The 23,064-nt window shown below is 50.5% G+C and overlaps 1 protein-coding gene across 10 annotated transcripts in view; it reads right to left on the bottom strand.

Moving 5' to 3' along the window:
• Positions 1 to 23,064, bottom strand: part of Fbxo25 (F-box protein 25) — a 52,500-nt gene continuing 29,436 nt past the window's right edge. For 3 of the 10 annotated variants that reach the window (XM_021732494.3, XM_078030702.1, XM_078030703.1), the window contains exons 4-11: positions 22,531 to 22,580; positions 19,922 to 20,014; positions 10,591 to 10,684; positions 8,942 to 9,126; positions 5,530 to 5,712; positions 3,530 to 3,673; positions 1,509 to 1,535; positions 315 to 907 (exon numbers count right to left, since the gene is read on the bottom strand). In XM_021732494.3, the coding sequence (XP_021588169.1) occupies positions 818 to 907; positions 1,509 to 1,535; positions 3,530 to 3,673; positions 5,530 to 5,712; positions 8,942 to 9,126; positions 10,591 to 10,684; positions 19,922 to 20,014; positions 22,531 to 22,580 (866 nt within the window). In that variant the 3' untranslated portion in view covers positions 315 to 817. Of the gene's footprint in view, positions 908 to 1,508; positions 1,536 to 3,023; positions 3,154 to 3,529; positions 3,674 to 5,529; positions 5,713 to 8,941; positions 9,127 to 10,590; positions 10,685 to 19,921; positions 20,015 to 22,530; positions 22,581 to 23,064 lie in introns of all 10 variants that reach the window. The other 7 variants (XR_013430132.1, XM_078030705.1, XM_040291896.2 and 4 more) reach the window with 7 other exon arrangements.

The following is a 23,064-nucleotide window of genomic DNA, read 5'->3' as shown; positions in this document are numbered from 1 at the left end:
TTTCCTAAAATCGACATGCTTTATTTTAAAATAAAACTCTTTAGACTGATGTGAATGACATCAATTGGCATCGTCTTCAGTCGGATGCACACTGGCAAAGCCACCCCAGGACACACGAGGCCACTGTGCTCCTGTGGCGGCCGTCTTCACGTTGTGCTGCTGCCCTTCTTGGCAGAGGCCTTCTCCTGGGCTTGGCTCCCCCAGCAAGGCTAGGGACAGTCCGCACAATCCACGCCCCGCCCCGCTGATGGAACATGCTCAGTGCTTCCCTGGGTCCCTCTGATACTGGAGGACTTACCTGGCATCGCCAATGCTTTTGTGAAAGTAACTGTGTGTGATATTTATTTTTTCTTATAATGTAAATTTACAAGGATCAGTGTTCTCCCCTCTTCCCCTGTGGGGTGGAAGATGTCCATGGAAAACTGTCACTTGACACCCCAGAAGCATATTCTTGGTCATTCATATCTATTTAGCACAGAATGTAGAGTTTAGAACCAAAAATCTTTTTGATCTGATTTATAAATATACAAAATTGCAAATTTTAAGATGCTTAGAAGAAAAGAAGTTTAAAAGGAAGAACAGAAATGATTTTCTTGGGTCTCCTGACTCCTTCAAAGACAGAAACGTACACCACCATTCCTGCTGCACAGCCCGGAGTGGCAGTTTTCATGTTCTTTCCAGTTCTTTCCAGAAGTGTGGGCCTCCAGATACGGCCAGTAGCAGAACCGTCCTGGTTTTGGTCACGAGAACACTCCACCAGCTAAGCGCAGAATGCGCGGTGCTCACATCTGACGGCCCAGCAGGGTGAGGGCTGCCTTTAGAATTTGAAGAGATCGATGAAGTGCTGTGGGGACACGGGCGTGAAGCAGCTGTCCGGGTCAGCCGCAGTGCAGGGGTGACCTGAGTCCTGTGGGGAGAGGAGCTGGGTTAGGAACTTGCCACTACCACTGTCAGTCACAGCTGCAGAGAAGACACCAGCACTTGGCAAAGGGGACCCTGACCTCACCCAGTGGTGTCATGGTACCTCCTTGGTGGATTCCTGAGGCCTGCAGTGGAGCAGGACACCAGTGCTACCCTGAGTGTGAGGAGCTACCAGTGCGGGGGCTGCTGGTCTCCCTGCCCACTCCCTCCCACCTCCTCCTGGCCCATGCAGACCTTGCAATTGGGATCCCTCTACTGGGCACAGGCCAGGGGAGTGGCTGGCCTCTGCCCACCTGGAGCCCTTAGTCAGGAAGGATGGAGAGAACCCAGGGTGTGCTGCCCGGTGCTGCCCACGGCCAAGGAGACAGAATTGTAGTTCAGAAGTGAGAGAAGAAAAGCAAGCCTGTGAAGAAGCAGACGCCCTCTTGGCAAGGCCGCGTGGGGCAGCACTGGGCTCTCCAGCCCCCCGGAACCGAGTGTGTTTTTATGGATGGTCTCCAGCTTTCCTGAGGGCAGGAACCTGAGCAAGGCTGTTGCCAGGCAGGGCGAGGAGAAGGCACGCGCAGCGCAGTGGAGACAGGCAGTACCTTCAGGAGCCAAGCGAGATGGTAGTCCTTAGCACGCAGAAAAGCCCGCGGGAGGCAGCAGAGAGGAGAAGGAAAGATGGGTTAGGAAGAGCTGCACGTGGTCATTCAGGGCTGTGCAGATTACTTATGAAAATAAAAATGGTAACTAGGGCAATGCAAAGTACGAAAAGACAGGAACCACCCGACACCCCGAATCCCATACAACTGAAGATAGTTTGAGAGAATTAAAAGGAAATAGAGTATCTGTGTCCCAAGACTGAGAACTCACAAGGCCCCTGTGCTAAATCTTCACAACTGTTCACCGAGAAACACAAAGCAAGGCTCATGTTTCAGTGTGCAAGGGACATTTGGGAAAGTCCTTCATTCCTCCTTTTCCCCGAGGGTCTACTCCTCCATGCTAGATAACGGGTGTGTGGATCTGGACCTCCAAGTGTCTCGTTCAGCCTCTACCAGGAGGACCAGCAAGCCTGCTGCTCCCCACAGGCCCCAGCCCTGCGCTCCTAGCCCCTCCGGAGGGTTCCCACATTCTCCCTGCTCATGAGTAGGGGCGGCTGGTCAGAGTGCTCATAGGAGATGTTCCCAGACCTGGGTGCTGGACAGGTCAAGCCTGCCTCACCTCAGGCTCTGGCCACAGCTCTGTTCCTGGAGCCCACAGGCACCTTGCCGAGTGTTCTGACTCAGGAAACCTAAGCAGCACCTCTTTCACTGACATAACCACAGAAACTCACGAGAAAGTATGTGTTTCTTTATTAACTACTTAGCAGATAGGGCGAGCTCCAATATTCTTACATATTCTTGTAAGAATGTTGATGTCTTCACCAAACTGAAAGGTTTCTATACCATGAAAAGTTATTTCCACGTATAGAATCATCATTACTTTCATCGTTTCTATAAAATCAAGTAATATGCTCAGGAGAAAAGAGACAAGCAACCCTTATCAGCATCAGTTCAAACTAGACGCACCGACTGCCACCAGCTGTGACTGGGTGGGAGCTGCGTTCTCAGTAGTGTGAGCAACTCAGAGCATCCCCTGGGCCTGGCCTGGCTCCCACCAGGTAAGGAGTCAAAGCAGGGTGAGAGCTGCTGCACAAGTCCTCTCCTTTCAGGCCAGGGCACCGGCAGGTGCCTGTGCCCATGAGGGGGAGGGATCGGAGCCATGTGCTCTGCTGGGACCACCCAAGACATCAGGACACAGGACATTCCCTGCTCTTTACAACAGGCCCCTCACATGGTCCACTCAGCGGTGGACCACCATAACAAGCCAGAGCATCACCAGTGGAGTCTGCAGTGAAAGCAGCTGTCTCTTTCCAAACACTCTAGAGCTTGCCTGTGACCCAGTCAAAACAGGATCTGCAGCTGCCCTCAATTCAGAGACGGGGAGCCAGACACCTGTTCCCAGGAGAGGCCAACCCTCGCCCAGCCTGGAAACAGTTGGGCAGGGGCCCTGGGCAGTGGGTGGGCAGCGGGGTCAGGACCGGCACTGCCATCAGCGTCAGGCCTCCGTAGTTTGCACACCTTTTCCCCACTGAAGCCCCAACATCCACACCATCAAATGCCAGGTTCACCACCGAAACGCATTCCAGGATGAGACAGTAACCAGCCAAGAAAACACGTCATGCCACCGAAGGGCCTGCAGGGCTGTTCCCTGCAGACAGAAAGCATGTCATCAGAGAGCGGGCACCAAGTCTAAGACCACAGTGGGCACAGGTGAAGGGCTCCAGCTCTGCTCTTCTGACACAGTGGGTGCTGTAGATGAGCAGATGATGTGCCTAAGTTTTTCACCAAAGCCTTGCTGATAAGTAACAACGTTCAGGAGCCACCTCTGCTCTTTCTCCTGTCACTGACATCCATGGGGAGAGGACACGGCATCTGTTTTCAACAGGCTGACTCAACAGGGCTGGTGAAACATGCCACAGACAGCGTTCTCCATTTTATTCTTACCTTTCCACTTAAAATACAGATGAATGATCTGTTTTGCTGCATTACAGCCCTCACATTCCAGGAGACACTTAAATGATTACCTTCCAGAAGAGGATGCTGCAGTGCCGGCAAAAATGCAAGGTGTCTCCATACTGCTCCTTGGTTGGGTAATACTTCTGAAGTGTGAAATACATCAACTTCCATTCTACATGTCCTTTTTCTGAAAGAATCAAATGTCTACAAAACTAAACAAACAAAATTCTGTTGAGAATTGGCAAATGATTTCCAAAACAATATAAAGCTATTTTTAAAAGGCAGCAGAGTTCACAAAACAATTATTTGAAATTAAACTTACTTGGATTACACCAATAAGGGACAAGTCAATGGTGGGATACCTGTATACTGATACCACTGCAGCTGTGCGACGGGTTTGATGACCCGGAACTGGCAAGGGACTTGTATGCAGAACACATCAAGAACACAATTCAATACAAAGACAGCCCCATGTAAGAATAGGCAATAGAATGAAAAAAATAAAGAGGTGCCCAGCCAGCCAGGGACACAGGGCACAACACCCCTCACACCCCACAAGTGTGGGACCCTAACGCCCCTGCCGGGAGTCGAGTACGGAGACAACTAGCCGGTTCCCCAGGCCAAACGCAGCCACACCTGGCCAGCAGCTCCACCCCTAGTAACACACCCTAGAGAAGGGGAGCATGTCCACAAACCTGGAGGTGAGCAACTGTAACAGCACAGGTGGCGCAAAGCCAGCGTCCCCCAGTGAGGAGTGGACAAAAACACCGGGGTGTCCACAGAAGGACAGAAGCTCGGTTTGTAGGACCGCATGAGCTGAGGGTAAGAAGCTAGATGTCCAGAACAGGGATGTCCAGAACACGGATGTCCAGGGACAGAAAGCAGACATGGGGTGATGATGCTTGACCCCACACTCGTGGCAGGGACAGCCACACAAAGCAACAGCATCATAAAGGAACGCTACACTCTTTTGGTTGTGGGAAAAGAGACGAGCTCTTCCGTGGTGCCCACAGAAGCCCAAGGTGCACCCACGGCCACAGATGGCAGAGCCTGCCGTCCGTGCACACCACAATGCCCTCACTCTGTGCCTTGCTCCTAAGAGCAGTGCTTTATGCCATACTCGAGCTGGGTCCCTGTTTCTGGGGACTCTGCAAATGATGATGGAGTCTGTGAGGAAATGTGCTTCTCATCGAGACGGAACCAGGGCAGCTTGAAAAGTAAAGGGGAGTCCTGACATACCCAGCTGTAAACAGCAGTCTCCTGGAATAAAAGCAAGCTCAGTTGCCCCCTCTTCTACCAGCACGGTGCCCACCCGTGCACAAGGGGAGCAGCCCACTCGCCCATGTTTTCTGACTCTGAATCCCTCACCCACATCAGAAGCTCAAGTCAAGCCTGTTGGTCACTTGAGATGACCGGTCCAAGCTCACTTCTGTTGGTTTCACCATGAGGATGCTTCCCACCTGCGCCCTGTGCACACATTTCTAATATGTCTGCTTCTTTTCCAGGGTCTGTTACTAAGCTACGCCTGGCCCTGAAAGCGCATGTTCCGTCCCACACCTGCACACACCCAGTGCTCACAGTACTTAATTGGAGTGATGTCTGATGAGCTGCACAGGGTGTCATCTGCCCTCCCCTGTGTGCAGAGTCAGCTCTGCAGAGGCTCTGAAGCAGTCCAGCAGGACTTGGCCGTGGATGGGGAAGGCCCTAAGCAGGCTGCCCTGAACACATGTCTGTGCCTGGGGACTCTCGGGTGAGAGCTGTGAGTGGGGACAGGAAGCCAGGCCTCCCAGAGCTGTGAGGCTTTTCCAGGACACAGAGCTGGAGATTAGCTCGTTAGATAAGGGGACCCTGGGGAACTTGTCACCAACAAGTGGGACAGAGAACATGCTGTGGCTGTGCTAGTTGTTTCTGGGTGATTTTCAAAATCATGGTTCTTTTTAATATGGAAAATTCAGCCTGATCACCCTGATGCTCAGAACTGGAGCCTCAGCCCCTCTCTCTAGTGGCCAGGACAGACCTGGCAGGGCACACGGGCCTCTGCAGCCAAGTGTGTCATGCACACACCCACCTGCTTTTCAGCAAAATGGTACTGACACAGCTTCTTCCACAGTTGCCTGTCCTCGCTGAGCACGTACAGGGTGGGCGTCACCTGGCCCAGGGTGACGACATCCCACCCGTCTGAGAAGCGGTGGAGGATGTTGCTCAGCGTGTGTAATGGCAGGTCGCTGAGGGTGAGGCCATCATTCACCTGCTGGAAGGAAACATGGACAGCATCTCGTTGAGGCAGCAGCAGCTGTCGTCACACAAAAGCACAGATGTACCCCAGTGATGCCTGAGAAGGTGGAGGCACAAGCCCTCCAAGGACGGTGGGCCACACCACTGAGCTCCCACACAGCGACCTGGGGCAGGACTGGTGCCAGAAGGCCACACACTCCACACACCAGCTCTATGCTCACGTTCAGAGCTGAGAGTTTCACCGGCTGTTTCAGGGCATGCCCAGGAGAAGTGGGCTCCAAACGGGGGAAGCGTTAATGTGACCAGAACGTGTTTCAGAGACAGTGTCTTCACAGGCCCCTTCAGCATGATTTTAGCTATTGTTTTACTTTTCTGTATTAAGATATAACTAGAAGCAGAACTTGTCTGTGTGTGTGTGGGTGCAGCCTGATGTCTGAGGCATAGGGGTTTGGTGATATGGCTGCGTGTTACATCACACAGCAAGGCCCACTCAGTGCGTCTGCAGTGGACTCTGCCGTTACCTACAGCCATCTGCCTCCATATGCTCCCCTTCTGTGCTCACCCCATAAGCCCAAGGTGCCCCTCTGGCTGCCAGCCCTATGTGAGTACACACACACACACACACGCGCGCGCGCGCGCGCGCGCGCGCAAAGCCATGTCCTCCCTTCATGCAGCTTGAGCACAAGCATGCTGTGCCTGCACTTGAGGGGATGCAGAAAGGCAGAGGCCGGGGTAACATGAAGCCTGGGTGGTGGGCCAGCTCAGCTCCACTGTGAGGCTGACCAGGTGATTAGTGGGGTTTGGGCTCACCCCCTGGGCTCTTTGGGCCTTGGTCCAGCTGTGTACCGTGGTGTACCACACCCTCTCTGGAAGTACTTCTTCCTAATGTCCTGAGATGATGCCTGGGTCTGTGGCATATCGGCAGCTTCTGGTTGTGCTTCCTGATTCTCTCATCCCCACTGGTCACTGCACTCTACTGTGAAGACCGCTGGCACTCTTCCCATACTCCTGCAGAAGTGGACACTGACCATCTGGTTTTGCAGGAGGAACTAACTTTGGGGTTTGGTTCAGGAAATCACTAGATTTCTGGGAGTGCAGTGTTCCTGCCATCATCCTCTGCAGGAGGACACTGTGCCCTGACATTCCCGACAGGACCCTGTGGTCTGTTTCTGTCTTCTCAGCTGATGGGACCAGGGTGGCGGCAGCAGCCCCACCCTGGCTGTCGTCCAAGAATGGGCGAGCATCCCTTGCCACTGACGAGCCAAGTGCTGGGGCTCAGCGGAAGCCATTCCCGTCCCTGCTGCCCAGCACAGGGCAGAGTCCCACAGGAGGCAGGTGCGTCTAAGCAGACCCAAACAGTGGCACTTTCTGAGTCTGTCCTACTGCCAACGCCATGAAGATTAGGCACAAAGCAACAGAGAGACTCCTGGAGCAGTGAGGTTCAGAGCCAAGGGCACGTAGCACCTGTTCCCAGGTCCAGCTTAAGGGCCCCACTGTACCTATAAATATGCAGGCCATTTGCAGGTGAGGCAGGGAGGCCTCCTGGACACTGCTGTGGCAGGCAGAGCCCTCTGCTGACTAGGCCAGACTGACCAAGGAGCAACACCCTTTGGGCTGTGGGATGGGCCTGGGCTGCAGTGAATGTCACCAATCCCACCTCTGGAAGCCCTACAGTCACAGGCCCCTTTATGTCATGGAGGACTGGCACCAACATCAGTTGGCCTGGACAGTGCCTGCCACCTCAGGGTCCTGGCCTGCTCCCACCCCACCCACAGGCAAGGCCCGGGCACCAGCGTACTGTTCTCTCCCCTCTTGCCTGCTTCAGAGCCAGTAAGGCCCATTCCCTAGTACCCCATGCACCTGCATTATCAGGTCCTCAGCAGCCCCTAGTGCAGGTGCTGCCGGCCCCTGGGCTGGGAGACCTCTGCTGGGAAAGCCTGCAGTCCCGACAAGCACCCTGGAGCCAGTTCTGCCACATGGAGGAGTTCTATGGACCAGCTGACCTCTGGGTGGCCTGAAGCCAGCACAGTGAGAAGCTATCGAACGCTCCAGATCAGTGCCACCCGGAGACCACCACCAAGCCCAGCCAGCACACACCAGCACACACCTCTGTCGCGCTCTAGACAGTGAGACAGTGCGCTTGCTGCCAGCTCCAAAAGCACAGGCAACAAAAGCAAGAAATGGCAAATCAGGCTTATCAACTCAAAGCTCCTACACAGCAAGGGAGACCACAGCAAGGAGCAGCCCATCCCATGAAGTAAGACGTGCAGAATGGGAGAAGTGTTGCAGCTTGCTCATCCAGCAAGGAGTTAATTTCTGGAACACACAGGAAACTCCAAAAAATCCAGTTAAAAATAGGTCAACTAACTGAAACAACATGTCTCAAGAGAGGACACAGAAATGGCACAGTTGCATGAAAACATGCAGCGTCACTGATCCTCAGGAAATACCCCTCACCACAGTCCTAATGGCTGTTATTATCTGGAGAGGATGTGGAGGAAGGAGGACTTGAGACCTGGTTGACAGGAGTGCCAATTAGTACAGCCATATGGAGAACAGCGTGTAGGTCCCTCAAACCTCAAACAGACCTTCAGTGTGATCCAGTCACTCCACCATGGGCTACACATCCAAAGGAACCCAAGCCCATGGGGTGGGGAAACTCCTGCCCGGCACATCCTCTGCAGCGTCATTTGCAATAGCTATGATATGTATCAACCCTGGTGCCCACTGATGGATGAATAAAGAAAATGTATACACACAGTGGGACACTATTCAGCCCCAAAGATAATAGAATCCTGTCATTTGCAGCAAAATGGATGGAACTAGAACATACTATGTTAAGTGAAATAAGTCAGGCCCAGAAGGACAAGCACCACGCCTTTTCATTTATGGAAGCTAAAGCTGATCCACAGAACAGAGGAAGAGTGGTTGCCAGGTGGGAAGGAGGATGGAATAGGAGGTAACAGGTCCAGGTGCTGCTGAATGGGAGGGTCATGGCTCATGTTCTGTGGCACTGGAGGATAATGATGATTGACAATAACTAATTGAATATTTCAAAGCAGATAACAGAGAATTTTGAGAATTTTCCCAACTCAAAGAAATGGCACTGAGGGGACAGCTACGCCAATTACCCTGACATGATCGTGATCATTGCACTGGACACACTAAGTGCCACTCTGTACATAAGTGCATATAGTTATTACGTGTCAATTAAACAATATTTAAAAGAAGAAAGACACTCATACCTTCGTCATCTGAAGGTTCTGTAGTTGTTGTTGCCAGTTAAGGACGGTTTCTAAACGGCAAATCCAAATGTTGATGTTGCCCACCAACACTGACTTCCCTACCCCTCTAATGAGGGTGCAGAGGGTGGAGCTCAGGTCCTGCAGGAGGTTCTTGATCAGGCGAGGGTTCTGGTGGTCACAGAGCACTGGAAAAGGAACACAAAGTGACGGGCTGACGTAATGAACCACACTGTACCCTGGTCTAGGCTCACACCCAGGTGTCTACTGACCATCCTCAGGATGCAGTATCAGCCTTAAGCAGAGGTGCCGCCACACCACGAGCCCAGAAGACCCTGTGTGGAGTGAATGCAAGCCTCGCAAGGACAAAGATGGTGCACTGTTGTGGGCAGGTGACAAGTCATTGCTTTGAACTATGTGAGGCCCTGGACAGTGAAACACTCACTGCTCTTGGAAACTCGGAGTGCAAGGGTGCCTGGGGAATGCCCATTTGCAAGTTGATTCCTTCTATGTTTGCCATGGAACTCACTAGTTCAGAAAGGCTTAATTTCAAATCACAGCTGCCCAGAGGTAGAGGAGATGGGTGTAACCTGCCAAGCCCCAAACAACTTATTTTTCCCATCTTCATCCTATTTTCCTCAAGAAGCTGGTCACACTGACACACTTTGATGTTCCTACCTATGAAAATGAAATACAGACTCTTGTTCTTTGTTAGATCCAGTCTCATCAGAGCTGGTCCCCATTGGATCCAGCTGTTTCACTTATTTCTCATATCTTTAATATTTCTAATCTGACTCACTGCCCTAGTTTGGGGAAACTGAGTAAACACCATGAAGTATCAACAATCAGAATCATATCAGAACACAGAGTGTGGATGCCAGGGGCCAGAAATGGTGTTCCATGGGGACAGAATTCAACTGGGCAGCGAAGATGTTCTTGAGATGGATGGTGGTGATGCACGCAATGCTGCCGAACTGCACACTTAACAATGGTTAGAGTGGTAAACGTCAGATGTATTTTACCACAATAAAAAAACAAGTGTGTAACTTTATTACAGCCTAAACTGGCTTCATTTTTGAGATATCCCAAGTATAACGAGATTTTTAAAAATTTTACATTTTATCAGCAAATCTTCAGGTGGAGCTACAATTTTGCCTTTAAAATGGTCAGTATACACTTTTTTTGTACTTGTCATAAAGAGAATATTTAAGTTTTACATGTGCACTAAACTAATGGTATAAAATTTAAAGTTCCCTCTACTGACTGCTGCTACAATAACAAAAGCAAGCTCATTAAATTTAAAAGAATATTATTATAGAATTATTGGCCAGAGTGAATGAACCACCATCTTGCTGTTTGTGGAGCCAATCAGCCAAGTACAGTGTAGCTGGCTGACCATGAGAAGGCACAGTGGCTCTGTAGAACTGGGAGACTGGTTCTCTGGGGTGCCAAGAGAGACTTCAGAAAGAAAACCGGCACCGAAAGAACTCTGGGACTTCAGGGACAACCTGCCTTCCTGTCTGACGCTGTCATGTGTCTGTATTGTTGTTTTTCACTACATAAATACTGGGGAAAGAGAAAAGAAAAATCTCTTCTTGCCCTAAATTTCTAATGAGGATTCAGATTATTGGAAACATCAGTGAGTGTCTTACCCTTCTGAACAATTTTATCCAGAATGTTGAAGTAATTCTTCTGTGCAACACCACTCAATGAAGTTAACTGGGATTTTGCAATCAGCTGCAATAGCTAAGGAGAGAGGGAAAAGAAAGCTAAGCATCTTCAAATCCATGTGACATGGAACACAAGTATGATGACAAGGCACAGTGCAGAAGGAGACACCTGGACCAAGGCTGCTGGCCAGCCCTGGGCAGTCTGCATCCATATAGGAAATGGCTATCACCTGTCTTACCCTGGGAACACTCCAGGAAGGCCATTGTGCAGGATGCCTTCTGCCCTCCAGGCCTGTGCGGGTGCTCAACAAGAGGCTACAGGATGGGGATGTGGGTGTGCCTGTCCTGATCAGACCCACTGTGATGCTATTTCACACCCAGAGTCACGGCTGTTTGCTGACCACACAATCAGAAAGTCAACAGGCCCTTCCCTTTGGAAACGGAAAGACAGAAGCCATGCCATGCTCCAGCTCTTTCAGCAACACTGGCAGAACATCGAGGGCCCCACAGTGAGGACCACTTGGGATCTGCAAGGTGCAAGCCTCACTCCACCTCTGCCTGCCCTCTGGCCTCACAAAGCTGAGGTGCTTTTCTTCGATACCTCTCCTCCTGGTTTGAGCCAACGGCCCTCCCCCAAGAGTCTGCCTTTAGGTGTGCTGCTCTGGCACAGCCTGGAGCCGCTCCGCTTTCTGGTTCTATCTGGACACCTCTGGCCTAACCAGCCTATCTTTACTGATTCAACGTGGGTTTGGCCTTATTTGTATGACATATTTTTGTTTGGTAACTTTTAAAGAAAGTCCTCATTTTCCTTTAGAACTTAGAGAAGTTTGTGTATTCAGCCCAGAAGTTACTTTTGTAATTTAACCCAGCACTGCTCTCTCACCCTCCTGAACCCCGACAGCACGTCTCAGCCCCAGTGGTCCCCAGCACTGCTCTCTCACCCTCCTGAACCTCGACAGCACGTCTCAGTCCCAGCGGTCCCCAGCACTGCTCTCTCACCCTCCTGAACCCCGACGGCACGTCTCAGCCCCAGCGGTCCCCAGCACTGCTCTCTCACCCTCCCGAACCCCGACGGCACGTCTCAGTCCCAGCGGTCCCCAGCACTGCTCTCTCACCCTCCTGAACCCCGACGGCACGTCTCAGCCCCAGTGGTCCCCAGCACTGCTCTCTCACCCTCCTGAACCCCGACGGCACGTCTCAGCCCCAGCGGTCCCCAGCACTGCTCTCTCACCCTCCTGAACCCCGACAGCACGTCTCAGCCCCAGTGGTCCCCAGCACTGCTCTCTCACCCTCCTGAACCCCGACGGCACGTCTCAGTCCCAGTGGTCCCCAGCACTGCTCTCTCACCCTCCTGAACCCCGACGGCACGTCTCAGCCCCAGCGGTCCCCAGCACTGCTCTCTCACCCTCCTGAACCTCGACGGCACGTCTCAGTCCCAGCGGTCCCCAGCACTGCTCTCTCACCCTCCTGAACCCCGACGGCACGTCTCAGCCCCAGTGGTCCCCAGCACTGCTCTCTCACCCTCCTGAACCTCGACAGCACGTCTCAGCCCCAGTGGTCCCCAGCACTGCTCTCTCACCCTCCTGAACCCCGACGGCACGTCTCAGCCCCAGCGGTCCCCAGCACTGCTCTCTCACCCTCCTGAACCCCGACGGCACGTCTCAGCCCCAGTGGTCCCCAGCACTGCTCTCTCACCCTCCTGAACCTCGACAGCACGTCTCAGCCCCAGTGGTCCCCAGCACTGCTCTCTCACCCTCCTGAACCTCGCGACAGCATGTCTCAGCCCCAGTGGTCCCCAGCACTGCTCTCTCACCCTCCTGAACCTCGCGACAGCACGTCTCAGCCCCAGTGGTCCCCAGCACTGCTCTCTCACCCTCCTGAACCCCGACAGCATGTCTCAGCCCCAGTGGTTTCCAAAAACTCAGGGTAAAGCTGACATTCTCTTGCCCCTCCCCCTTGCCCTGTGGCCCTCCCCCCACCTGGTGCTGCAAGCTGCACCACCTCTTCCCTGCCAGGGTCTAGGACATTCACTTCTGTCCTGCACCCTGGTCCTTGCATGTCACCTCCCGGCCACAGTTAGTGCACTGGGCCACTGCTGATGTCCACTTCTGTTGCCACTGCTTTCCTAGCCATCTCTTGATTGGTTGAAGTTAGTTTCCTCAAAAATGCTCATGATTGCCAAGGTCTGGACTAAAAACAGGAGCTGTGACCGTTTCAGACAGATCCTTCTACACTACCTTCCAGAGGAAACTCCTGAAGCACACAACTTACGAAGATTGAATCAGCAGGAAACAGAAAACCTGTACAGATCAACGGTGAGTAACAAGCCTGAGCACGGAGTAAAATCCCTGTCCCAGAAAAGTCCAGGACTACCCAGCTCCACTGCTGGGTTCTGCCAAGCACTTGAAGAACTAACTGCATTTCTTCTCAGACTACACCTAGGAGGGGAGGGATTATTCTAATGCATTCTCGGAGGCCAGCATGGCCTGGTGCCGAAATCAGGCCAGAACACAACAGAACACCACAGCCAGCATCCTGGGGGACAAAGGCCCACAGAACTCTAGCAACCGGGGCCAGCAGCATGTCAAGACGACTCACCATGATGGTCAGGGAAGCAGTCAGGAAACATGCACACGACTCATCCAGGGCAAAATCCACAAGGTTGCTTGGACAGAGCATCTGATGGAAGTCAACATCCTTCAGGACAAAAACCATTGACACAAGAGGGACGGAAGGCACACAGCACACGCCCCCAGCTACCAGCATCCTGGAGGGGCAGCTGAGAATTCTCTAGTCTGGAGGGGACCAGATGCCCACTGTGCACTGTCAGTCAATACAATCCTGGAAATCCTAGCCAGGGCATCCGAACTGGACCAGAGGAAGTCAAACTGTCACCGTTGGCAGATGACAAGGTCTGACTGCCAAAATACTACTAGAACTAATCATCAAATTCAGGAAGGTGCAGGATAAAAATCAGTGTACAAATGCAGCCTTTGGAGACAACACCGATAGAAATGGAAATGATTGTGTTATGTGAAATAAGCCAGACACAGTCTCTCTCATGTGGAATCTTCAACAGCTATTCTCACAGAAGACAGTACCACAGTGTGAGCAGGAGCTCGGGAGGGTTAGCAGAGGCTCGGCTGACCTGTGCCACACTACAGCTGGACAGGAGGAGCCCTGGTGTTGACAAGCAGAGTAGGGTGAATGCCCTTAACAACAACACCATGGATCTCAAAACCAGCAGAGTGATCTTGAATGTACTTGCCACAAAGAAATAATGAATGTGTGAGGAAATGGACAAGCTAGTTATAAACTATGTGGCCAGAACACTGTACCTCACAAATTTGTTCAATTATTATGTGACAATTAAAGTTTTCTAAATCTACTCAAAAACAATATTATCTGTGTTCCTATGTGGTCAGTGCTCCTGTCTGCAGCCTCCAAACAAAATGCTGTTTAGACACAGAGTCCACGAGGATCTGGCAAGGACTTCTCCATTGCCTAACGAAGAAGGAGCAGTCTGAGGGCCCATTCTTCCCACTCTGTGAGGACTCTGGTTTGTTTCCCTGCAGCAAGTCCCTTGCTTTGCCTTAGGGCCTAGCACCTGGGTGGAGAGCAGCCGACTCACACACAAGCCACCTGCCTGGGTCTGCTCTGCCATGGGGAAGAGGGCCAAGCCTTCCCTCCAGTGCTGCTCTCTGAGGATCTGGGGAGGGCACCCACCACCCCTCGTGTCCTCTGCAGCTGTGCTGAGCCTCTTCGTCCCGAGACGACCATGTGGCTCCGTTCTGATGGTCTGCGAAGCTTTCACCTCTACCCCCCTGGGCTTCTCCAGTCCCCCAGTGCCTCTGACTTTTTCTGCAGGCTCACCTGCCTCTCCCCTCACCTCCTTGGTGGTGCTCACATCTTTCTTCAGCTTCTGTCCTGAGCCTGCCTTTGCAGAACTGCCTCACTGGCTGGTTTCTGGTCCTCCATCATGTTGAGATGTGGTTACGGCATCCACCCTGCTTCATGGATATATTTTTCTGGTGTTCATTTAGCTGCTCTTTCCATATTTTCTTCAGAGAATGATCATGTGGTAAAAGCTATCTTCTCTCTTATGTCTGCTTCTGGGTAGGCAGAATCTCCTGGGCCCTGTTCTGCAGGACACTCCAGGAAGAGAAGCAGGGCAGCTGCCAAGCTCACCTATGTCAGGCTCCCTGCTGCATGGCTGCATGTGTGGACAACCCTGGAGCCCATCTCTGATATGACTGGCTGGAGAAGCCCTTCGCAGCTAGCCTCACACTAGCCTCTGCTCTTACTGTGGCCGGGTCCAGTACCCAGGGCTCCTCATGCAGCAGCGGGTGGTGAGTCTCTGCCACCCAAGCACATTTGCTCAGTCTGCCTATGGTATTTCTACCAGTACTGGCTGTGTGGGAGGCCTTACGCATCTCACAAAGTCCACGAACTGCATCTGTCTATTTCTTGGAAAATGGAATTTGTCATCCCTTCCTTCTTCTTGGGGGATTTTATTTCCAGAGAGAGAGAAGAAAATGCTAACTCACACAGCCTACAAACAACATTATAAATACAACAGTCCCATGGTCATCTTCTGAACAAACATTCTGCAGCTTCCATGTGTTTCTATGGGAGAACTCTGTGCTGAAATGACACAGAAGCAGAGCCAGGGCTTCGACCAGAGGACAGGTCAGGCATGAACCCAGTGAAGCTGAGAAGCCAGGGCTGAAACTCAGTCCTGTGCCGAAGCTTTCAGTATGTGTATGCTTTTGTGCACTTGCTGTGGTGTGCTGAGGATGGAGCCCAGGGCCTACACATCCTAGGCAAGCACTACACCACTGAAACACACGCCAGCCCTCCTCTCTTCTCAGTTCAGAGTCACACTGCAAACTAGGTCCTTGTCTATCCCTTGGCATAATCGGCACTGTAAGGCCCGGCCTCAGTGGAGAGCCAGTTCAGAGACAGGATTCAGTTCTATATATAGGTTATTAGCTCTGCTGCTAATAAAGCAGGGTTGACAGAAGGAACTTAAGATCTGCACGACAATGGACGTCTTGTCCATTCTGAATTCTGGACTGAAGTGGAGCCTCCAACACCCAAAAGCCATCCCACACACATTCAATCTGAGGACATGAAGGAAACAGACCAGAACACAAACAGCTCCTGTTCCTCAAAGGAAAGAGAAAAGAAAGTCATCATACCCTGTGTCTCACCGTAAGACCAGTGAGGGCGCAGAAGGGAGGTCCTGCAGCAGGCGGGGCTTCTAAGGTCAAGATCATTTCCATCTCCTGCCTAGGATGCCTGCCTCCTTTCAAGCCAGCTCCAGGCCACCTCTCATGTGGCACGCAAGGAGGAGGACTCTCCTATTACCCGGATAGCCAGAGGATGAGCAGAGCAGCACGCCAAACACCGAAATAGGGAGAATCACACTCAAACCTTCTTACCACCAAATGCCAAATATCAACAGATCGACTCCACGAGCCACCCCTTGGTGTCCTCAGTCCCCGGGGAACAGTGCGAGTTACAATTGAGCTCCAGGGGAGGAGCCTGCAGGGACAGTAGCAGGTGTCCCAGGAGATGACGACCCCCACCTCCAACACAAATGACACTTTCCAGTATTAGGCCTGAAAAATGCTTCAGAAAGATGCCAAAGTCATTCGCACAAGGCTTAGACTGGTCACCCCGGAGGGCTCACTCACGGACCCACCTGGGCCAACACCAGCATCTGCAAACTAAGATGATCCCGGGCAAAGTGACAGTTAAGATAAAAGGGCAAAAGACACAATTTACAAAGAAAATATAACAATCCTAAGTTTCGATATAGCTCTAAAGCAAATTTTTTTCGCATTTTGAAAATCTTGTTTAAAACAAAAATATTGTGGAAGATTTTTATTTATCTCTTAAAATTTGACAATTTTAAACAAGGACACAGAAAAACTAAGTAATCACCAAAAATTAATCACCAAAAATTATATCTTAAATAGTAAAAGTTATATCCTTCAAATAGAGAATTTGTATTACTTCATATGTCAGAATATTTATGAGAACCATCTGTGAAAATGGCCACAGAGGGGGCTGGGGATGTGGCTCAAGCGGTAGCGCGCTCGCCTGGCATGCGTGCGGCCCGGGTTCGATCCTCAGCACCACATACAAACAAAGATGTTGTGTCCGCCGAAAACTAAAAAATAAATATTAAAATTCTCTCTCTCTCTCTCTCTCTCTCTTAAAAAAAATAAAATAAAAAAGTCCATCAACAACTAAAAAATTTAAAAAAAAAAAAAAGAAAATGGCCACAGAGGAAAATGTGATCATATCAAAGAGGCCAGTCTCTGTTGATCATGAAGCTCAAATTCAGTAAGGCCAAACAAAACCATGGCTTCTGACCCCCTGGGCATTAGAGGGTGGAGGAGGGCAGCCAGCCTCAGCTCTGTCTTATTTCTAAGTCCGTCTCACAGCACCATGTGCACTGGGCAGAGCAAAGCAGCTGTGCTCCAATCTGACTTCTGGACTCACCAGATTCCCACGTGAGCATGAACTGAGCTGCAATCACAGAGGCATCACTTGAAGTCCTTGATTTGATGGCCCTTGATTCTCATGATGCCTGTGAGGCAGTGGTCACCATCATCCCTGATGCATGGATAACAGAAAAAGATGCAGAGAGAAAGAACAGCCCAAAGTCACAGCTGCGATGGGTGGAGCCAGTGTAGCAGGTCGGCTTCAGGGCTCCCCACCTCCTGGCTGGCTGCCCTGTAGCTCTCCATAACCTCCCATGGCATGAAGTTTGCTCATTTGATTTTGAGGTCATTTTCACTGTCTCTAGCTCAAAATGAACAGAACCTGTGGTCCTTGGGGCTGCTGACTCTCTGAACCAGTGTGCAGTTTGTGGTTTCGAGGGCTGCTGGCCAGAGCCTCAGCAGCTACCTGCAGACCTCCACAGGCTCCCGCCTACGACACAGCCCTCAGGTGCTCTAGCAGAGCTCCCTCCTGGACCACCCTTCATTCACTTACAATCCAGACGGGACTCGCCTTGTCCACAGACTTATGGCACTGGCAGAAAGACAGAGTGTTACTTCCCCCCAAGCCAACTACTTTCTAACTTATGTTCTAATTTTGTAAAAGCATCCTGAGTTGCTGCATTAGGCATGATCCACAAGTCACCTTGCTGAGAGGATAAAGTTGCTGAGTTAAACAAAAGCAAGAGGGTACAGCACTTGCAAACGGTCTCAAGGCGATTCCCATCTCAAATGGAGCTTAGGATCCACTGAAGACAAGCTTTTGTCAGCCCTCACTTGATGAACCAAGCCCAGCCTACCCCCATCATTGTCAATTATGCCCAAATTTTCTTGAAAGCACCAGAGCTACATGGTCAGATTCACTTCAGTTGAGGTCAGACGCCCACGTCAGAAGAGAGGTGCTCCCTTCAAGTGAAGCTGACTCCCACAGGAGGCCCCAAGGCTGGTCTCTCACTGTCCTTCCTCTTTGACAAAACTTGTCCTTAGGAGCATTAACACATTTTGCTCATGTACTTTCATCCAGCATGTTTTGTTTTTTAATTTTTATTTTACTTTTGTTAGTTGTTGATGTACCTTTATTTTTTATTTATTTATATGTGATGCTGAGGATGCAACCCAGTGCCTCACACATGCTAGGCAAGCACTCTGCCACTGAGCCACAACCCTAGCCCCTAGCATGTTTGTTAAGGGAGAAAATTATATAAATACCTGGAGTTAATCAAACAGGCTACTTTCAATCACAAATCAACCACTTAATAAAGGTTTTCAAAATATATAAATGCATCCTTTTCTGCATAAGAAATTCTGCTAACTTGGAAGATGGGAGGACATCCTTTTGTGAAGAATTTTCTTAAAAGGAGAAATAATATGCTCCATGCTTTCTAAGAAACAAGTATTCTTGAAAAGAGAAGGTACTTGTACTTGGCAAAAATTTTTGACAACTTTAGAATGTCCTACTAGCCAGTGCATACTTTAAGCCAAACTTCAGAGAACCCTTAACAGTGGCAAAAGTCAGTGGAGCACCTTACAACAAGCCGTGGGAAAGGTGACTGGTCTGCTCTTCTCCCACTCAGGAATAGGAAATGCCTACTGTGTTTGAGGACTCTGTGACACAGCAGGGCTCCGAACGCAGCATGACAACAACACATCAGCCCTTGACTTGTCCCTGTGGCGGCCCGCGGAGCAATGTCCACACAAGCGTTAAGGTCGGCATCTTTCAAGACTTATGTTGACCGACACGGTTTTCAAACGTCTTCTGACGACTGAGGAGCCACTGCTTTCTATCAGTTTACAGAATCATGGGAAATGAAGTGTCAACCACGTCTCCTGGTGCCAGGACAGCGAGATTTGGTTTCTGTCCTTGTCTTCTCACCCTGCGTCCTGATGGTGAAGGACCTACTATGTGCAGCCTAGTCCTTGCCCACCGCCACCTCAAGAGAAGCCAGAAGACGAGGGAGTAGCAGCAGCCCTTAAGGTGGGTCCCAAACTCCCACACACCAGGCACAAGGAGGCTCAATCACTTTGAGGTCCCTTAGCAGAGGAGTGGAGCCGCTCCCCTGAGCGGTCCTCCACAGGTGCTCGGCCTCTGCATCCTCACACGCACAGCCAAGGAGGCTGAGGCTACTAAGCCATCCTCAGCAGAGAGGTGAAATGTCTTTAAAACCTCATAATACCAGATGCCTTGGCCCACGGTGTCTTTCTAGGTTTCCAACCTCATTACTGAACAGATCTGAGAAACTGGGAGACAGGGACGAGATCTCAGGGCTAAAAAGACTGGGGAGTGATTCCCAGGGTTGAAAAGTCTGAATGAAGGCAAGAGTGACCAACTCTACCTACAGTAAGACCAAAGGGGAAAATACAATCATGCATAGCAAAGAAGGGTTAGAGGCTCGACCAAACACACCGTCTCTGATGTCCTGCCTCATGACCCATCTGCAGGCATAGCAGGACGTGCTGGAGAAAGCCTGCTTTCCCAGTAACTAAAGCTAAGGTGTGGCCCCTGGGAACTCAGAGCCCAGGGTGGCAGGGATAGCCTGCGGGAGGGAGGTCCCTGACTCCTGTGTTCCTTCCTGAATATGCCTCCTACAGCCAGTGGGAAGACCACTGCAGCTGCAAGAAGCATCTTGGGTACTCATATTCATCATCTTCAAAACAGGTATGAAAGAATCATCAAAGCATTTTTTTTTTCTCCTTCTATAGTACTGGGATTGAACCCAGGGCCTAGTGTACGCTAGGCAAGTGCTCTCCCACTGAGCCGCATCCCAGACTTAGCAAAGCTATTTTTGAAATAGAAAACTTACTTTGACCACGTATGTAAACCTCCGGATATCCTGGATGGCACTGGAGAAGTCCAGGCGGTTGAACGCCTCCCCTAGAGTGCAGTAGCCGTGCCTCTGAAAAGCAGTGGAGTGAGATTAGTCAGTGGTCAGCACAGTCAACAATCAATGGCTGCCTGGCCAGGTGGACATGTTTTAAAGTTGATGCAAAGTACATCTGCTTTCATACAGAAGATTTCTTCCATATGTATTTACAGAATCCCTCAGTGGCTTCTTTTTTAAATTTTTTAAAAATGTTATCCATTTATATGCAGTAATGAGAATCGAACCCAGTGCCTCACACTGTTAGGCAAGCGCTCTACCACTGAGCCACAATCCCAGCCCCTGGCTGTCTTCTTCTGCTATGGACAGGTAGGGCAGATACAAGTAGGCCCAAGGATGCTGGCATTGCACATGCTAGAGAAGGATTCCCCTGCAGGGGGTCTGCACTGCCCAGGGCTGGGAGTGTGCTATGGTAAGGTGGGTCCCAAACTCCTACACACCATGCACCAGGAGGCTCAGTCACAAGGCGCAAGGCTCCGAGGGCCCCCTGGCTGTGGGTGAGAGGTCTGAAGGCATGTGGTGGACCTGAGGATGGCAAGTTTCCAAGACAGGGGTATGGGTGCTGGTAATGAGGTCAAAGGTCTAACTGAAGAGTACTATCCTACCCTGCAGACCTCCCTTAATGGAGCACCTTGTACTCCCCAGTCTGCAGAACTCACTTGAGGCTCAGCAGTGCTTCTGAACTCCACCTTTGTTTCAAATACCTAATGTCTATAAGTAGGGTTGTAATTCAGAGTTGTGGGGACATGTAAACTGGAGGACAATGACAGGAACTATAAAAAGTGACAGATGACTCCCCAGATTCCAAACAGGCCAGTGGGGCTGGACTGGGGGCAGCTGGGGCAGCAGAATGTCTGCTGGTCTCAGATACGGCCTTGGAGGCACTCCTGGTTGTGTGTCCACGCCAAGGATAGTCCTAATGTGTGCAGAGACCAACCCCACGCTTATCTGAAACAGTCAACATACGTGTCCACTGAGCACCTCTTGTGCAGAATGCTTTCCTAGAGCATTTCCATTGTATGGTGAAGCCAAGCATAAACAGATACAGACTGCAACCTAATACATCAGATACATCCCAGCTTACAGTCTTAATTTCTTCTTTTTTGAATGAATGAAATTCTAAATGTTGGTGCAGACACCTCTTCCAGACAGCTATCATCCCACAACAGGAATGGGTCTGGTTCAGAGTGAACCACACAAGTGTGCTTGCCTTTGCAGGCCACGCGGGTGTATACCAGGTATAAGTAGGAAGGTGTGTGGGGGGATGAGGACCTATTAGCTTCCAGTGCCAGTCCTGAGCAATCCCAAGCTCATTAGACACTAACCAAGGACTCCTGGACATCCCTGTTGCCTGAAGACAAATTCTAGTTGTGATTTGTGCAGTAACACACAGAAGGTGAAATACTGAATCGTCTTTTACAAGCTCCACACCTTGTTTTGTACAAAACAAGGTTAGATTCTGTCAATCTTCCCATGGCGTCCCAGAGTACGTGTTAAGAACTAGAGTCATGTTATACCCATTTAACAATACTAACCACCACCAAATAGGTCAATAGTTTTCTTTCTCAGAATCTAATCCCTAAGTTTCTAGGCTGCTGGGCTAGTTTAAAGATATCCACTGTTAACACTTCCAGGACACTTAACTTATCCTAACTTTTACCATGTTAAATAATTCCTCCCCGAATTACTTTCCCCAACTGCTGTGAGTGGAAGCAAATGCAAAGTTTTGAGAGGGGTAAATAAGGGCCAGGCTTCCTTGGCACTAAGGAGAGAGAAAGGAAACGGAGCTGGAAGCTAATGAGGGCTTGATGGCTCTTAAGGAAGCTTTGCTGACCTGGAAATCAAAGGCTGGCAAGCATTCCAACTGCTCTGCTGCTCCAGTCGAGAGCAATTCCATAGGAGTCAGTCTCCACACAAAATGAGGGGCTCAATGGTCACCCTCACTCCAACACACACACATCAGAGCAAGGAGCATCCTCACCTGTAGCCATGGCTCCCACCAACAGAATATACCTCACAACCTGGTCTGAAATAACCACCGTGGGTTCAGAGATGTACAGGGGATCATGCAGTGTGTGCGCAGACACACACACACCACGCATGCACACGAAACAAATATGCAGAGCAAATACCACAAATACCACACATATGCACACACCACACATCTGCACACACCACACATCACATATATATATATATATACACACACACCCCACATCCCATATATCAGATGCATGACAAAACATACACAACACACAATGCATATATGCACACACAACACACACATTCAGGTAGAATATGCACTACAAACACACCCACATATGTGCACATGCACACATTCACAACCCACAGTCATACCTATGCACACGCACACAACTGTGATCATCGCTTCAGACGCTACTCACATATACACACCTATCAGAATGTGAATCACAAACCTGATATTCAAAAACAATAACTTCTTTAAGGTGACATTACATATTCAACAGAGGCTATGCGGGATAGGCTCCTATTTATAATAAAATACTTACTTCTTTTGTGCTTTCTTTATGGACATAGATCCATTTTTCACGATAAAAACCTGAAATAAAAATTAACTCTGTTTTTAAAATATGCAAGTTATTTCAAGATGAAGATCTTAAAGGAACCTCAGCAGTGGACATGTAACTAAGTTACTGGCTGCATTATAGGAACAAAGGTGCTTTCCGTGGGGCAAGGGAAACTGAAATGCCTTGTCCCTGAAGGGCTGAGGGTGCTGAGAGACCGCAGTGGAAATGACATCAGGTGACCCCCATCTCAGCAGCTGGAGAGAAAACTAGTGCTAGTGATGGCTGCAGGGACATCGGAGCGTGAATAACGAGGAACTACACATTCAACCCTCCTTCTGCACCTGGACGCCTCTGTGTTCCACAAACAAAAGCCTCTCCCTGCCTGCCTGCCTGCTCACACCGGAGAGGTGTCAGAGACTACGCTGGAGGCTGCCAGGAGAGTTCCGCCACCTTCCTGTGCCCTTCTACCTGCGCAGCCTCCCACGTCCCAAACTCCAGCTCCTCCCCTTCTCTGCT

This window comes from Ictidomys tridecemlineatus, chromosome 14, assembly GCF_052094955.1.
Source record: "Ictidomys tridecemlineatus isolate mIctTri1 chromosome 14, mIctTri1.hap1, whole genome shotgun sequence".
NCBI classification, from domain to species: Eukaryota; Metazoa; Chordata; class Mammalia; order Rodentia; family Sciuridae; genus Ictidomys; species Ictidomys tridecemlineatus.
This window is presented reverse-complemented; position numbering and strand designations above follow the sequence as displayed.